The sequence below is a fragment of the Callithrix jacchus genome, chromosome 1 (genome assembly GCF_049354715.1).
Source record: "Callithrix jacchus isolate 240 chromosome 1, calJac240_pri, whole genome shotgun sequence".
In the NCBI taxonomy this organism is placed as follows: domain Eukaryota; kingdom Metazoa; phylum Chordata; class Mammalia; order Primates; family Cebidae; genus Callithrix; species Callithrix jacchus.
This window is the reverse complement of record NC_133502.1, coordinates 14,918,471-14,937,560: the sequence shown is the minus strand read 5'-3', so window position 1 is coordinate 14,937,560 and position 19,090 is coordinate 14,918,471. Positions and strand designations below refer to the sequence as shown.

At 37.0% G+C, this 19,090-nt stretch overlaps 2 protein-coding genes across 2 annotated transcripts in view; one reads left to right on the top strand and one right to left on the bottom strand.

Annotated features, from left to right (window-relative positions):
* Positions 1-19,090, bottom strand: part of UBAC2 (UBA domain containing 2) — a 195,102-nt gene that overhangs the window by 134,684 nt on the left and 41,328 nt on the right. The window contains exons 3-4 of the mRNA XM_002742515.6: positions 15,222-15,341; positions 14,426-14,535 (exon numbers count right to left, since the gene is read on the bottom strand). Coding sequence (XP_002742561.3) covers positions 14,426-14,535; positions 15,222-15,341 — 230 coding nt within the window. The remainder of the gene's footprint in view (positions 1-14,425; positions 14,536-15,221; positions 15,342-19,090) is intronic.
* Positions 2,483-7,022, top strand: GPR18 (G protein-coupled receptor 18). The gene has a single exon (XM_078373639.1). The coding sequence runs from the start codon at positions 5,377-5,379 to the stop codon at positions 6,370-6,372; it is 996 nt and encodes a 331-aa protein (XP_078229765.1). The 5' UTR covers positions 2,483-5,376; the 3' UTR covers positions 6,373-7,022.

The following is a 19,090-nucleotide window of genomic DNA, read 5'->3' as shown; positions in this document are numbered from 1 at the left end:
TGCTAAAATCAAAATTCACTCAGGGCTTTTAACATCAAAACCAAAACCCAAAACTGCAGCTAAAACACATTAGTTCGTAAAGCAAGGGGAATCTTGCAGTCTCTGGAAATAAGTAAAATCCCTCTTTTGCAAGTGAAAACTTTCTCTTTTACTCATAATCCAAAATAAGTGAAGAAATTAAAGCTGCGTGAATGGTCCCTGAAAAAGTTCCTCTGAAAAAAAAATTCATTAGGTTCAGTTATTAAAGAAACTACTATAGAAGTTGAATCCTTGACCCATTGTTTAGCGCATTTTCTTTTTACTATAATGCCCTGCCAACACAAAACCACTGTGAAGATCTAGGAGCACAGAGAATGGAGGTCAATGCTACAGCGCTCATGGGTTATGGGAGAGAACTACAGACCCCACACCCTTGCCTAAGCCTCCCCATCTCATAAGTTTGTCAAAGTGTCCCTGCTGCTGACTCTGGGCCCCAACATTATCCATTCCTTCCCCAACCTCTCCATTTCTTCACCTACTTGTTCAGTCAGACATTCAACCACTATGAAATGCCTCTTCCCTACAACACATAAGCAACACACGCCAACTCTCAAGGAATGCAACTTAGTGGAGGACAAAAAGCAAGTAAATATGCAGTAACAATGCAAACATGTGTCACTACAAGGATAGGTACCAAGTGATAAGGAACCCTGCAGGGATGAACAACCAGCCAGCTTTGGAGGGGCAGAGAAAACATCCCTGAAAAGGAAGCTACAAGAATAAAGAGCAGTAGGCCACTCCATGAGGTGGGAGACGGTGGTGAGGAATGCCTCAATGGGTGGAACAGCATGTGAGAGGCAGAAAGAGCAAATGTAGCCAGTCCAGAGGGCTGGAATGGATGGCGAGATGGGGAAAAAGTGAGAGCTCACTCCACCTAAAGCCAGGCCTATGGGGAGCCCTCAGGTGCTCCTGGATGCCTCCTCTAAGAGCCTGGCAATTCAGAAAAAAGAATGACCCTGTGTATCATAAAGGACTCAAGTCTTAATGAGAGGACTCTTCTAGACACACACCATCACTGTATCTGTTGATTTAAGCAGCAATGGGTAAGCTAATCAATACTTAATTTTAGGAAAGTCACAAGCTATGTGAATAAGGCAATGGACAGATAAGGTCTACAGGCAGGAGATTTCTATCTGGCTGAAATATCAAACTCCTAAGTGGTATATGAAATATACCACCACATATAAAAAATTGATGAACGTAATTCAGCCATAAGAAGTCCTATGTAGTGGACAGATCAATATAATCACCTCCTAAGAAGTTATTACAGTGGGAGAAACTGGGCCTGGCTTCACCCTGAGTTCTTAAGCAAGTAACTGACCTTCAGTTTCTTCATTCTCACAAGAAATAGTTGCTATGGTTGTCTCCAGCACTTCTAAGACCCATCATTCTGGCAGGATGTAATGATCAAAAGTATTTTATCACCAAAGGCAGGGATTTAAGTAACTTTTTTAAGCCACAAACTTACAATGGTTTTATCTGGGGGGAAAAAAAATGGATGGGCCCCCAACCTGTCTAAAATTTAAAAAATATACACATTTAAGTTCCTGTACCTTTTAAAAGTTGACAAACCATGCATAACCAAATACAAAGATAATTAAAATTTTAGGATAAGCAAATGAGAGGATAATTTTTTTTTTAAGAAATGAGAAAGTAAAAAAATTAACCTAACGAGGCGGGCAGTGATTCGCTGCTCACTTCCCCTTCTGCTGGTTTCATTTCCCTTCTTAGGTGAAAACACTCCTAATATGTAAATCAGTCCACTACAGACTTCAGAGTCCTTTCTGCTAAGATTTACAGAAATTTTTATGCAAAAGAAATTATTTCTAGACTTTCATGCACTGGAAAAGGAGACTTACAAAATACACCAAACTAAAGTGGATAAATGTATGTGGCAAAGCAGAAGCAAGTAACTAAAGATCCTACTTTTAAACATTTAGAAATGTTTAAGTAGTAAAACGTAGAAATATAAATATTCTATAATTTTTAAGAACTCAGTAGTTAAAAGTGAGACTCAAATCATTTAGGAGAACCTACTAAGTTTCAGGTACTATGTTAACTTGGGATCTTTCTGGTTTAGGCCCCTTACAATCCTACTGGATAGTATTATCTCTATTTCTACTGTACAGAAATGAAGTAGGAACAATAGCTTAGTCAGAGTGGGTAAGTAACTAGACAAATCACACAGCTTAGAAAGCAAAGAAGCTAGACTTTAAACCCCCTTTTACTCAATATCAAATCTCCTCTTCCTTCCATAGATGATGCAGACTTTAAACATCAAAGTACACAAACTGAAGAAACTTTAGCCTTTGTATATAATTCTCTTACATATATGCCATCATTTCAAGGGGAGTTTATGCTAAGTGTGACTCCATAAACAAATCATTTGTGAAAGAGAAAAACCACATCCAGGGTAAAGTCATAAGGTGAAAAAGCCTATTTCAGAAAGCACTTCCTGAAAGAGACAAAGCAGCAATTACAGTCAGCTCAGCACCAACTCCTATGCCAAGCTTTACACTGGAAACTACTTTTTAAAGCAGCAAATGTCTAAAACAAAATACAACATTTCTTACTGTTTCCAGAAAGAGCTATTTAAACAGAGGCAACTCAAAGACATCTCTTTGACAGAAGTGGGTATGCTGAAAAATGTTCCTCTCTTATACAGCCTATTGATGGATACGAGGTAAGCAGCATTTAATTAACTTCATGATTATTGCCAAAAGTAATGCTTTATGTACTAAATTTCAAAAATGATTTCATTTTAAGAATACAGGCTGGGCACGATGCCCCACGCCTGTAACTCCAGCACTTTGGAAGGCCAAGGCAGGAGGATCACTTGTGCCTAGGAGCAACAGTGAGACCCTGGCTCTATAAAAAAAAGTAAATATAACTGAACCTTGTTAGTGAAGGACCTTGAAAAAGACTATACAATCATCTTTCCACATTAATACGATTTTGCATTTATTTTCAATATTGCTTTACATTAACAGTAAATATCATTTTTTCAGCTTAAAGGAAACATTTACCATATGTACATTTAGGAATGTTCATCACATGGTTTCAATTACATTGTTTCATGAAACAGTTTCTTTTTAAGAAAAGAAAAGCTACAGATAATCATGGTATCTACAGCTTTTAAAAAGCTGACTTGAAAGACAATCACTTTTCAATATTTATCCAAAAATCTGTCTGTGTTTGCAGAACACAACCAATATTATATTGCCTTTAAAACACATGCATCACTCATTTTTTTTTCAAACTTGAGCAAATGAATAGAAGTACTGGTGACAAATAAGCTATATAAAAACAGCTTGAGCCTAACGTGGGAAAAAAGATTTACTCAAAATGGTAAGTACAGGACTTATGCCACAAAATTAAAGGATGTGGATAGGTAAAGAGAGTCCTGATATAACACTAAAAAAGAAAAACAAATACAAAATTTCATTTATATTACAATTGCTACTACTTAAGAATTCATTCCAGTTAAATATAAGATTTAAGCCTCCAAAATTACTCTCCTTTGAATGACAGTGGATATATAATTTTTCTCTGCAATACTTTCCTCATTTGATAGAAATTAATATTCTAGACACACAAATATTTGAAAAATTTAATGTAAGTTTTAAAATATATATAATTCTACACCAAAGTCATATTTAACCTAAATATTTGAGAAGGAAAGATGGAAAGGAAGAGAAGGAAGGAAAGAAGGTAGGCAGGCAGGCAGGCACATATCTTGTGATTATCTACAGCAATTGCTCAAGTTAATTCTTAATTATCAATAGCCCATGATGCCACTGACCACAGCAAATCTCCCTCACAGTTTTCATCAAAGAGAAATTCTGGGCTGATTTCAAGACAGCCCACTCTGCAAAGTGACATTTTTGAAGGAAACTTTTTATCCACCTCCACATTTCAAGGGGACGCCACAGGTTCCATCTCATTGCAGCAAAATCTACTTTTAAAATCTGTTGTTGGTGTTGCATCATGGGGGAGTGAAGTTTCACACTGAGGGGTTCAATGATATTTACAACCCCAAATAAACTCCTTTCCATTTAAAATGAACAGATTTTTTTTGAGGGGGAGGGTTACGGAAATTTATTGGTTTCTACATATACATCAAGTTACTGAATGACTTCTTATTAATATCTACTTGCCTTAGATACTCCATTTTTTTATTTACTTAGAAAATTTTTAAAATTTAAATATTTAAGCTTCTGAATGTAGGTAGAATGAGGATATGAAAGTTACTAATGGCACTAGCTTATTTTCAAGGTGCTGCTTTCTGTGCACCACTGAAGTAGAGCAGCTGAAAGCTGTTTCTTGTTTTGGTGAACAAAACCTTCAAGACTTGGCATCATGTACTCCCAACTGTGCATTAGAAAATAGCTCATCTACTGTTCTAACAGTCCAGTTCTTGATATGTTGACCATGGCACAAAACACTACTGTTTCTAGACCTATAATTTAAAGAGAACATAAGGTTATAAATATTATAAAGTGTTTCCACTTAAAAAAAAAGTTTAATGGCCATCTAAACAACTTCCATTTTCTAACTAGAGAATTACAAATGAGAGTTTTTTAGCAGAACTGCTGTAAGTCATCTCACCAAAAGTTCCTTTATTTATTCATTGATTCAGTAAGTATTTTATTGAGTACCTATTAAATGCTCAATAGACAGTGGAGCTACAGCTGTAACAAAGGAAAAGTTCCTATTTCTCTCTCAAATGAGAATTACTGCAAATGTTCAGTAGTTAAACAGTTGAATCATTCCTTGATTAATTTTCCACATTTCTATTTACATATTTTGCATATTAAAATTATATTTAATGAACAAAAATACATTATTTAGACATTGCTCATCTGTTTGTAAAATATTTAAACAGAATGAAGATGATAAAAAGTGGCAAACAATTGCATAAGATTCAAAATTCAGAATGGCCTTTTCCCTATTATTCCAAATCAAAAGGACACTTTCAGAAAGAATTGTTACCTAATTTTACACTACAGAAAAAAATTGTAAAGAAATGGTTGTTCTTGTAGGAAGAAGGGAAGTGGGGGGGGAGATGTGAATGAAATTGTCAATGAATTATGATACCAGGACCATTTTAATAGATTGATACAAATTAGTAATATTCTCTAGGGAATGAATTCCTTAATAAATACTAAGACACACAGAGTGAGTCTATAATATAAAATGCTCTCAAAATTAAAATTCACTGACAGTCAAGCTGAGTGGGAGAATGTTAAGCATTTATTTTTCAACCAAAATTTTATTCCTATTTTTCTTAACTATTTTTACAGTTTCTAAGTGTCATGCCTACCAACAAGCTGTAAAATGATCACCCTGAATGATCAAGATCAACCTGTCCCTTTTAACAACTCACATCCAGGTGAATACAAAATTGCGGCCCTTGTCTTCTATAGCTGTATCTTCATAATTGGATTATTTGTCAACGTCACTGCATTATGGGTTTTCAGTTGTACCACCAAGAAGAGAACCACTGTAACCATCTATATGATGAACGTGGCATTACTGGACTTGATATTTATCATGACTTTACCCTTTCGAATGTTTTATTACGTAAAAGATGAATGGCCATTTGGAGAGTACTTCTGTCAGATTCTTGGAGCTCTCACAGTATTTTACCCAAGTATTGCTCTATGGCTTCTTGCCTTTATTAGTGCCGACAGATACATGGCCATTGTACAGCCGAAGTATGCCAAAGAACTTAAAAACACATGCAAAGCCATGCTGACGTGTGTGGGAGTATGGATAATGACCTTGACCACAACCATCCCTCTGCTATTGCTCTATAAAGACCCGGATAAAGGCTCCAGCCCCGCCACCTGTCTCAAGATTTCTGACATTATCTATCTAAAAGCCGTGAACGTGCTGAACTTCACTCGACTGACATTTTTCTTCTTGATTCCCTTGTTCATCATGATTGGGTGCTACTTGGTCATTATTCATAGTCTCCTTCATGGCAGGACGTCTAAGCTGAAACCCAAAGTCAAGGAGAAGTCCATAAGGATCATCATCACGCTGCTGGTGCAGGTGCTCATCTGCTTTATGCCCTTCCACATCTGTTTTGCTTTCCTGATGCTGGGATCGGAGGAGAACAGTTATAATCCTTGGGGAGCCTTTACTACCTTCCTCATGAACCTCAGCACGTGTCTGGATGTGATTCTCTACTATATTGTTTCAAAACAATTTCAGGCTCGAGTCATTAGTGTCATGCTATACCGTAATTACCTTCGAAGCATGCGCAGAAAAAGTTTCCGGTCTGGTAGTTTACGGTCACTAAGCAATATAAACAGTGAAATGCTATGAATAATAGAAAGGCTTTTTTTACTTCAATCACATTAAAATTCACTTTACGAATAGTCTGAGGTCAATGAGTATTTTGTATAATACTATCAAGTCCCTTTTCTCTTGAAAAAAATAAATTCATTATCTTCGTTTAAAAAATTTATATAAAACATTTTTGCAAATTATTGGGAGAAAAGTATCTATCTAATTTGTCTTTCATAGTCAAGTCTTATTTACACAGATAATTGAGTTAAAATTTTGCATTTAATTCTATGTACAAGTGACACGTGTATGTTAATCAAGTCAGCAGGAGGGGAAATCCAGCTACCATATAAAATAATTTGATTAAATTATTTTCTACCTAGATGCAGCTCTCTGCAAATTAGGTCTAATTTGCACTAGGATTAGTTGTAAGTCCAACATTTTATGTCCCAAACACCAACTTCCAGAATTCCTATACAGGAAATCATGTTGAACTCATTACTGTTACTTACTATAAGGCAAAATTAATAGGAACAAGAACCCGAGGGGGCCTGTAAAGGCTATCCCCATCAGCCCTCCCCAACTCTGAATTCATTCTTTTGAAAAAAGAGGACAGTCATTCAACAAACACTGAGAGCCTGCTATGCACCAAACCCTACTTAAGACTAACAATGAAAACCTAATCTGAAATGCTGTTTCTATCCAATAATCCAAGTTCATTTCTATCATGTGAGGTTAACTATAATATGGTGAAATACCACTCTCCAATACAAATAGTTACGTCTTCTTATGTGGTTAAAAATCCCATTTTTACAAGGGGTTAACTGATTTTTTTTCTAGGCCATATGTCACAGTATAAATGGTACTAATAGGAACCTTGAATTCTTAGTCTTGCCATTTAATTTCTCCTAATAAAGTAACAAACGAAGTAATTTACCATCTACAAAGGAAAGGAACTATAATCTGCAAAGCCCGTATTATCCTCAATACTATGGAAGTAAAATAAACGATTCAACTATAACTTCCTCTCCACTAAATTACCTTTATCACTCTTAACATAATCATATCCTACTGGGGCTTACAACCAAATACATGCATTGGTTAGAAATTGATTTCTGGCTGAACGTGGTGGCTCATGTATGTAATCCCAGCACTTTGGGAGGTTGAAGTGGACAGATCACTTGAGGTCATGAGGTTGAGATCAGCCTGGTCAACATGGTGAAACCCAGTGTCTACTAAAAATACAAAAATTAGTCGGGCATGGTGGTGCACGCCTATAATCCCAGCTACTCAGGAGGCTGAGGCAGGAAAATTGCTTGAACCCGGGAGGCAGGGGTTGCAGTGAGCCAAGACAGCGCCACTGCACTCCAGCCTAGGCGACAGGGGGACAGGAGGGTGGGGGAAGGGGAAGGGAGGGGAGGGAAAAAGAGAGAGAAAGAGAAAGAGAGAGAGAGAGAGGAGGATTTTGGAAATAACAGGTAAATTCATATTCTTTAGAAACAAAAAAAGATTAAAAAGCACTAAAAATTCTAATCATAAAATAGCATTTTTGCACTAGAAGGTCCCTCAGACAATCTTATGGTATAATTCTTCTGTCTGAAATATAAAAAACTGAAGTCCAAAGAGGTTATGTGACTTGCTCAGCTGAAGAACCACACCTAGAAACCAAGGTCAGTTCTTTTATATCAAACACCAATTTTTCAATAATAAAAAGCAAACATGTTTAGATAATGTAAACACTCTTAGAGCTACATGAGGTGGTACTGAGATGCAGTTTCTCAATAAAGAGAAAAACACAAAGATTTTAGTTTTAATAATCAAATGAGTAAATATATATCTTTATATGTTTTATATACATTAAGTATCTTTATAGATGTTATATTATCTTTATATATTATTTATATATCTTACATATGTTTAACACATAATTATTTCTAAAACTTTATTTGATATGTAGGTTTATTTTACACATATACATAGTAAGAGTCAACTCTCAACCACAGAGATGAATCTACACTTAAATTTATTAGATAGAAAAATTCTCTGCCATAGGTTGTCTTGATAAGAAGAGTTTAGTCATCAGCCTTGGGAAAGAATTTGTGACTAAGTCTTCAAAAGCAATTGCAAAGAAAACAAAATATGGCCATCCTGCCCAAAGCAATCTACAGATTCAAGGGTATTCCTAGCAAAATACAATGTCATTTTCTCACAGAATTACAAAAAAAAACCTATTCTAAAATTCACATAGAACCAAAAAAAGAGCCCAAATAGCCAAGGCAATCCGAGGCAGAAAAAAAAAAAAGGCCAGAGGCATCACATTATCTGAGTTCAAACTATAAGGCTACAGTAACCAGAACAGCACGGTTACTGGTACAAAAACAGACATACAGACCAGTGGAACAGAATAGAGAACCCAGAAATAAAGCCTTACACCTACACCCATTTGATTTTCAACAAAGTTCACAAAAATAAACAGTGGTGAAAGGATTCCCTATTCAATAAATGGTGGTGGAATACCTGGCTAGTCATAGCAGAAGAATGAAACTGTACCCTTATCTTGCACCACATACAAACGTTAACTCAAGACGGATTAAAGGTTTAAGTGCAAGACCTCAGGCTATAAGAATCCTAGAAGAAAACCTAGGAAACACCATTCTGGACATCAGCCTTGGGAAATAATTTGTAACCAAGTCTTCAAAAGCAATTGCAATGAAAACAAAAATTGACAAGTGGGGCCCCATTTTAACCAAAGAGCTTCTGCACAGCAAAAGAAACTGTCAACAAAGTAAACAAAACCTATAAAATGGGAGAAACTATCCACAAACTATGCATCTGACAAAGGTCTAATATCCAGAATCTAAAAGGAACTTGATTCAACAAGCACAAAACAACCCCATTAAAAAGTGGGCAAAAGATAGGAACAGATAGTTTTCAGAAGAAGACACACAAGCAGCCAACACACATGAAAAAAATGCTCATCAGTAATCATCAGAGAAATGCACATCAAAACCACAATGAGATATCATCTCACACCAGTCAAAATGGCCATTAGAAAGTCAAAAAAACAACAGATACTGGTGAGATCTGGGAAGAAAAAGGAAACTTATACACTGTTGCATATAAGTGACAACAGGGAATACTAATACACTGTTGGTGGGAATGTAAATAAGTTCAGCCACTAGGGAAAGCAGTTTGGAGATTTCTCAAAGAACGTAAACAGAACTACCATTCAACCCAGCAATCCCAGTACTGAGTACAGAGCCAAAAGAAAATACATCATTCTACCAAAAAGACACATGTACTCACATGTTCATCACAGAACTACTCACAATAGCAAAGACATGGAATCAGCCTAGGAGTCCATCAACAATGGTCTGGATAAAGAAAACATGGTATATATACACCATGGAATATTATGCAGCCATAAAAAAAAGAACAAAATCATGTCTTTGCAGCAACATGGATGCAGTTGGAGGCCATTATCCTAAATAAATTAATGCAGGATCAGAAAACCAAATATTATATGATGTCACTTAAAAGTGGGAGCTAAACACTGGGTACACATGCACATAAAGATGGCAGCAATAGACACTGGGGACTATTAGAAAGGGAAAGGAGGGAAGGAAGCAAGGGTTGAAAAACTCACTACTGGGTACTATGCTCCCTACCTGGGTGACCAGATCATCTGTACCCCAAGCCTCAGCATCATACAATACATGTAACAAACCTGCACATGTACCCCGAGTCTGAAAGCTCAAATTTCAAAATACAGAAACAGACTCAGTGACCTATTGCATTGACAAACAAAGACAAAGATTTCTAGCTTGCATGACTCCAAGCAGATGCTAACTAAAATAAGAAAAAAGAGGGAAAGAGGATAGACAGGAAGCCAGAAGAGAAGAGAGCTTCTAAGCATGAGTTTTCTTTGAATCTATTAATCATTAGGAAGTAAGACTCTAGATCAGGCATGGTGGCTCACGCCTATAATCCCAGCACTTTGGGGGGCTAAGGCGGGAGGATCGTTGGAGGCCAGGAGTTTGAGACCAGCCTGGGCAAAATAGCAAAACCCCATCTCTACAAAAAACCAAATAACAACAACAAAAAAAAAACACTGGCCAGCTGCAGTGGCTCACACCTGTAATCCCAGCACTTTGGGAGGCCCAGGCAGATGGATCACCTGAGGTCAGGAGTTCCTGACCAGCCTGACCAACATGGTGAAGTCCCATCTCTACTAAAAATACAAAAAAAAAAAATAGCCCAGCATGGTGGCAGGTGCCTGTAATCCCAGCTACTCGGGTGGCTGAGGCAGGAGAATTGCCTGAACCCAGGAGGTGGAGACTGTAATGAGCAGAGATCACGCCATTGCACTCCAGTCTGGATGACAAGAGTGAAACTCCGTCTCAAAAAGAAAAAAAAATTAGCTGGGCATAGTGGCATACCTATAGTCACAGCTACTCAGGAGGCTGAGCTGGGAGGAGGATTGCTTGAACCCAGTAGTTTGAGGTTACAGTGAGCTACTATGATCTCACGACTGTACTCCAGGACTGGCCAACAGAACAAGACCTCATTTCTAAAAATAAAAGAAAGAAAAGAAATAAGACTCCAGAAAGATCAGTATAGTAGTATGGATTGGAAATAGAGAGCTGGGAAGCAAACAACAGACGTTCACTGCAGCTGAAATCAAAAGAGTGGGCAAGATAGCCCAAAAAAACTTGAGAGAAAAGAGCTGTATGCAGTAACTAAAGTTGAAAAGAACTAGGAGGGAGTAGTTTGTGGGACTCAAGAGAACAGGTAGTTTCATGAAATAAGGGGAGGTTAAAAGCATTTAATATGCTACTGAAAGATTAGATAGGATGACCAGTGCCTTTAGAAATTAGGTGGTCACTGGTGACCATTAAGAGAAGTTACTACAGTGGTGCGGTTAAAAATAAATAAGAGAAATAGGAAGTAAAGAACTGTAGGTCAGGTGCAGTGGCTCACACCTGTAATCCCAGCACTTTGGGAAGCCGAGGTGGGCAGATCACGAGGTCAGGAGATCGAGACCATCCTGGCCATGGTAAAACCCAGTCTCTACTAAAATACAAAAAATTAGCTGGGCATGGTGGTGTGCGCCTGTAGTCCCAGCTACTCAGGAGGCTGAGGCAAGGGAATTGCTTGAATCCAGTTGACAGAAGTTGCAGTGAGTTGAGATCATGCCACTGCACTCCAGCCTGGGGACAGAGCAAGACTCCATCTCAAAAAAGAACAAAAACAAAAACAAAAACTTTAGAGAGTGCAGATAAATTTGGTACTGATGGAGAAGAAAAATATTAGATATTAGGTGAAAAACGCTGCAAGTTGTAAAGCACACTGATTATTTTTAACTTTAAGTTCTGGGACACATGTGCAGAATGTGCAGGTTTCTTACACAGGTATACATGTGCCATGGTGGTTTGCTGCACCTATCAACCTGTCATCTACATTTTAAGCCTTGCATGCATTAAGTATTTGTCCTAATGCTCTCCCTCCCCTTGGCCCCCCCATCCCCTGACGAGCCCTGGTGTGTGATGTTCCCCTCCCTGTGTCCATGAAGCACATTGATTTAAACAAAGAAACAATAGTTTCCATAAAGGATATATTTGTGACTGGGTACAGCAGCTCACACCAGCAGTCCCAGTACTTTGGGAGGCCAAGAAAGGAGGATCACTTGAGCCCAGAAATTCAAGACCAGCCTAGACAACATAGCAAAATCTTTTCTCTACCAAATAATAATAATAATATTTTTAAGAGATATTTACAGAATACAAAGTTCACTTGTTGAACTATGTTCCAAGAAGTCTATGTTTGAGAAAGCCTCAATATTAAAAAAAAGTCATACTATATACTGTAATGTTTTGTGACTTGAAAAGAAAGATATATTCTCATTCAGGAGGCAGCTGAATTAACATTTATAGTGTCTTTCAAAGGTGATGCTATAATGTTACAATTCATTCAAGTTTGTAACTCTTGCTAGAAACTGAGATTTAAGTAGGTAAATCCCTTCTCTCTTCTAAGAGTAAGCAAAAATATTCCCACCAACTTCAAAATCTAATCAATCTTTGTTTTATGCGCTAGTTAATAGGATTCCTAAATAAATAAATGAGTATGAAGGTTCTATTGTCATTCAATTTTATGTACAGCAGGAAAAAGGAGTGTCATCAGACAAGGGGACAGTGTAAATAAGAATTGATGCTAAGTTACTATCCATCTCCAAAGTTGATTCTAACACAGACATACATACCTCCCATCACTCAGTGGACTGTACAGGGAACCAAAAAGAACTGGCCTGAGAAGAGATGTTTTGGGGAAAACTGATGATTTAGCAATGCTGCTGCTTTCCTGAATCAACGTGGAATCATTCCTGATGACTACACTATTTTCCACAATAACAGAATAGTCAACTTTAACTTATCAGTCTAATTACAATGACCACCTGTGGAATTCAAACTGCATGCTAATTATGACACAGAACTTTATGTCTCCATTCAAATGTTACTCAGAATCATACATTAATAAAATAGCGCAAGGTCAACATTCATGGATATTCACACCAACTATAATTCACAAAGGGCAGCTACACTGTAAATATTAACAATGCAGGTATGAAATTTACTAGAACACTAATTTTTAAATAGGGATCCAAAGTGAATTTGAATCAAGATAGCAGCTTAATAGTTCTCAAAACACATATTTAAAATTAAAAGAAGAATGAAGATAGTACACACACAGAATTTTGAATATTTGGTGTCTACGTTTCATACAGACACTACCTTATTTCCAAAATAGTGTGTGTCTCAAATACGTAATTCAGATGCTTAGAGGTCATTTACATGTGCTAACAACTCTGCTCCTAGATTCTAGTTATTTCACACACCAATATATGGTTTTTGGTTTTTGTCTGTTTGTTTGCTTTTGAGATGGAGTCTTGCTCTGTCACCCAGGATGGAGTGCAGTGATGCAACCTCCGCTTCCTGGGTTCAAGCGATTCTTCTGAATCAGCCTCCTGAGTAGCTGAGACTACAGGCACATGCCACCATGCCCAGCTAATTTTTATATTTACTGGCCAGGATGGTCTCAACTTCTGACCTCATGATCTGCCTGCCTTAGCCTCCCAAAGTGCTAGGATTACAGGCATGAGCCACCAAGCCCAACCTGGTTTTTTGTTTTTGTTTTTTTTTTGAGATGGAGTCTTAACTCTGCCAATTCTGCTCCTAGATTCTAGTTACTTCACACACTAATATATGGTTTTTGTTTTTTTAAAGATCAACGCAATATGAAAGCATACACATTCTGCAGGTTGTCTACAAAGTTATAACCTATACACTGGCTTTGTTTTATGTTTGATGGAAGCGTATAAAACATTATCAGCTTTTAAAAAATCATTCTTCAGAAGCTTAACCTCATACAAATTAATTTTGTTTCCTAATCTAATTAAACTTTATATTTTTGTGTTTAGTTCAGATTAAAGACAAATTTCACTATAAAAACACACAAAACTAATCCTCAGGACCAGAATAGGAAATTCATTTTAAAAATTCTCCAAAACACAAAATTTCAAAGCTAAAAAAAAAAAAACTAATGTGGCTGGGTGCAGTGGCTCACACATGTAATCTCAGCATTTTGGGAGGCTGAGGCAGGTGGATTACCTGAGGTCAGGAGTTCAAGACCAGCCAAGCCAACATGGCAAAACTCTGTCTCTACTAAAAAATACAAAAATTAGCCAGGCATGGTGGCATGTGCCTTTGGTCCCAGCTACTCGGGAGACTGAGGCAGGAGAATCCCTTAAACCCAGGAGGCGGAGGTTGCAGTGAGTCAAGATCAGGCCACTGCACTCCAAACTGGGTGACAGAGTGAGACTTTGTCTTAAAAATAATTTTTAAAAACTTAATGTAAAACTGATTCTATTTCAAGAACATAATGAAAATGTAGGCATAAATTGGACATTTTTACATATGAAATCAATTTTACTATATCTAGAAGTTTAAAACATTCTTTTACTGACTTTCATATATAATAATACTTTATATCAAATTCAAGTAGTTCTAAATTAAGTCAGTCTTTAAGCGCTACTTACAATCCAGAAGGCAAATTACTAGCTGCAGTGATGCCAAAGGAATACTGCATAGCTTCAACGAGGAGAAAGTCAAATAAGGCTGACAAAACCCAGGAACCCAGCAAAAAGGACTACAAAATAAACAGCAGAAAAATCATAGAGATGAGTCTCCTAAAAATAAAGAAACATTTATTCAGCTAGAATTAGCTCAGAGGGGTGTGTGTGTGTGTGTGTGTGTGTGTGTGTGTGTGTTTCATGCAAGTTGCATGAAAGGTATTTGAATATTTTTTGTGCTTATAAGAAAACATATTCTCATTAAGATAACAGAAAACTGCCTGCAAGAAATTTTAGGATTGTGTTTAGTAAGATTTTTTGTAATTACATACACAAGCTAGAAAGAAAGGCTAACAAATGATGGAAATTATTTGTTTTTATTAAAACATTTTTGAATATGGGTGGAGTAAAACCATATTGCTCAAATGTATTAATATCCATAATTTTTAAGTATGCTGAAGATATATTTTTAACAACGAAAACACAAACCACTATGCAAAATAAATTATAATTTTATTAAAGTCAAAGTATTAAAATTTGTATTAGCTATTCACAACTAATATGACACATTATCATTATTATTATTATGCTGGTGTCTTACATTTTAAGATTTTCTTTGGTTAATGTCCATGTGCCTCAAATCAGATACAGAATTAAAAAGATAATTGTAAATAATAACACCAAGTTTAACAAAATAAAACCCACTTAAACAAAATTTTTTTCTATAGCCTAAGTAGCAAGGGCAAAATACATAAAAACTTACTGCGAATTTTCTGCTTCCATATCTTCTTTCAAATATCCTAAAATTATAAATAAGCAGACTACTGCAGAAAGTATCTTTCAAATCAAGGCAAATTATTCTTCCACATATCAACCTCCAAATCTAGATGGGGATTTAAAAAAGAACAATAAACAAGAGTAAGATTTGTTCAGGTATGTTCCTTAGCAAATTTATTATGTTTACACTGCCTATTTTGAATACTCTCAACAAAATCATAATGCACACAAAAAAGGAAAACTATATATGTATATTCTCTAAGAAACAAGTTCAAGTCTCTCACAGTAAAAGTTTCTTCCAACAGTAACACGAAAAGTACTTGCATTTTTTGTGTGTGCTTATAATAAGAAAACGTACTCTCATTAACCAAAAACTGCCTGTAAGAAATTTTAGGATTGTGTTTGCTAAGATTTTTAAAAAGTATATACATAAGGTAGAATGAAAGGATAACAAATGTTCATTTTTATGCTATTGAATAAGACAAACTTGTAACTGAAAAACAACTAAAGTATAAACTCAAAAATATACATTTCTGAGCTTAATTTTAATCATCAATCTACTTCATAGCAACTATGCACAAAGTAATTTATGGTAACTGCTGCTAAATATGACTCTGTTTGAAATATTAGTTTATTTAAATCATTGTTTCACCCAACTTCTAGCTGCATAAAAAACAGATAAGGGGAAATATATATATTAAAAAAAGAGCTACTTGACAGCCTATTTTGAGTCTGCTTAAACATTTTTCTGATTTTTAAAGATAATATCAATGATATTTAACAAACATTCTAATCTTATTTCCTCTTCACAATTACCTTATGTGATAGGTAAAACAAATATTAATCCCACCTTTGCTTTGTATTTTTATTGTAGTAAAACAGACATAATATTTATGATTTTAACTCCTGAGTAAACAATTCAGTGGTATGAAGCAAATTCACAATGTTATACAACCATCACCACTATCTATTTCCAGAGCTCTTCATCATCCCAGACAGAAAAGCTGTGCTAACTCCCTGTTCCCTCCTGCCTTAGCCCCAGGAAACAATATTCTATTTATGTCTCTATGAGTTTGTTTATACTGGATACCTCGTGTAAGTAAGATCATATATTTCTCCTTTTACATTTGCTCATTTCACTTTGCATATTTTCAAGGTTCACAGTAAAGTATGTATAAATCTCATTCTCATTTATAGTTGAATAGTATTCTATAGTATGTATATACCACATTTTGTTTATCCATTTATCTACTGATAATTTGAGTTTCTACCTTTTTGCTACTGTGAATAATGCTGCTGTGAACATTGGTAATATTAACTTTTTTTTTTTTTTAAGACAGGGTCTCACTCTATTGCCCAGGCTGCAATGCAGTGACATGATCACATCTCACTGCAGGCTCAACCTACTGAACTGAATCAATACTTGCATCTTAGCCTCCTGAGTACCTAAGACTACAGGCATGCACCACCACGTCCATCTAATTTTTGTATTTTTTGTAGAGATGGGTTTTTGCCATGTTGCTCAGGATGGTCTTGAACTCCTGGGCTCAAGCAATCCATCCACCTGCCTGCCTTGGCCTCCCAAAGTACTGGGATTACAGACATGAGCCACCACGCCCAGCCAACTCTGTCTTAAGATAAGGAAAAAGAGGCACAGAGAAAGTATTTGTCTAAAGTCATATAACCTGTGCTCTTGTCAACAGAAATTAGAATACAAATGAGAAGTCAGACCATATCAACTGTCAAAACATTTCACATATGTTTCTATTCCAATCAAGACACTAGGCAGAGTCTTTGTCATGATTTTACTGGCCACCAGAGTTCATCTCAGCCGCCAGCCCTGCTGACCTGAGGATGGCTGCCTACCAGGCTGTATTGAGGCCATAGCTGGGCTATTACAATGAAAATACTCAGGGACAAGCTCTGAGAGCCACTAAGAAAATCTGGGGATTGGGCCGGGCGCGGTGGCTCAAGCCTGTAATCCCAGCTCTTTGGGAGGCCAAGGTGGGTGGATCACGAGGTCAAGAGATCGAGACCATCCTGGTCAACAAGGTGAAACCCGGTCTCTACTGAAAATACAAAAAATCAGCTGGGCATGGTGGTGCATGCCTGTAATCCCAGCTACTCAGGAAGCTGATGCGGGAGAATTGCCTGAACCCAGGAGGCGGTGGTTGCGGTGAGCCGAGATCGTGGCATTGCACTCCAGCCTGGGTAACAAGAGCAAGACTCCATCTCAAAAAAAAAAAAAAGAAAGAAAAAGAAAATCTAGGGATTAAGGAAATTGAGACTTTATAATTACTAAAATACAACAAACTGCATTTTTAGAACCCCATTTTTTTCAGTTAATAAAAATAAAGCTGCTAGCTACAGTTTTAAATAATGTGTTACAATCATGCTCAAGGACACAAAACTGTGAGAGACGGTATAAGAATAAACCACTGCATATTATTATGCAGGTGAATGCCCCCTAAAGACTGATAACCGGCTTGCACTCAGCAAAGCACAGCTTCTGCGACTCAACCTGAAGAAAACTGACTGTACCTTTGCATTAATTGCCAAAATCTGGGAGATTCAGAACTTGCAAAATAAAGCCCTTCATCAACTGCCCCTCTTGGACTTACCCTGGGTTCATCTCAAAGCATGCATCCTGTAGCATACTCCTAAGGGTCTGAAGTTCATGTTACTTCCTGAAGTAAAATGGCCTTCCCTCTCTTCACTAATTCAGTCACTCCTTCTTTCAGACAAAACTGAAAGCTCACATCCCTCAGACTCTCCAGAGCTATGCCCCAACACTGGTCCCTACTTCCTTTATTGCCCCCTGAAGATGTCATGTACACCTGTGTCCTATAGACTCATGTTCTTACATGTATATGAGTGTTTAGATTTCCCAAGGCAGAACTGAAAGTCCTGTATCTCTCATGAATACACACTGAGAGCCTCTTAGGTGTTTTAACAGTGGCAATGTGGATGTGGCTATTCCCACTCCTGGACAGTAGAGTGGTCCTCTTCTAACCAAGCAGGTCACCACCTTTAAAGCACAGATGCCCACAGAGTGGGCTTAGCCAAATGAACCAAATTAACTCCAGAAATTAGGAAGGTACCAACCCAAGGCCTGGGGCCCCTTACATTAGTGGTCCTCAAAACCAGCCATATACTAGAATCCCCTGGGGGCTGTTTTTAAAAAGACAGCAATGTCCAGCTCTCACCATCAGACTCTTTGACTGTTGTTCTGCAGTGAGATACTGGGTTTATATAAATCTAGATATAAATTATACCTATGCATAAGTATAGATATGGAGACAGATCTCCCGTTTTTCCAGGTGATTCTAATGTGCGCCCAGGGTTGAGAATGACTGCGTTACAGCAACTGAAATAATACAGAAGCTATACTATCTTCTGAGAAATCAATCAGTAATACGGATAAATAACTGAAAGACCTGCACAGGAAGCTGAAGCCAATTTGAGCAATGGTATTAATTACATCACTATAAAGAAAAGGTGTCAGTGTTCAAGAAATGGATTATTATGCTAAAATGGGCTTGTGTTTAGCAAAGAAAGGGTGGCCGTCATATACCAGAATTTTTACTACCACTCCAATTCATAGACAAGAACCCAGCACCAGTATTTTCAACAAGATCAGTCTAGAAACCTTGAAAACCACAATTTCTGCTCCTTCCCGTAGCAGAAACTCAAGAGAAATTTCCTACTTCGTTTAACCATCACTGTAAGTATCATAAATTCATAATCTGATATAGCTGACAGAGCCTAGCTCCTGTAAGCAAATATTCAAAGTGAGACAAGGTTTTGGCAAAGCTAAGTATGCATATTGGACATTTAAAAAAAGATTTAGCGTTG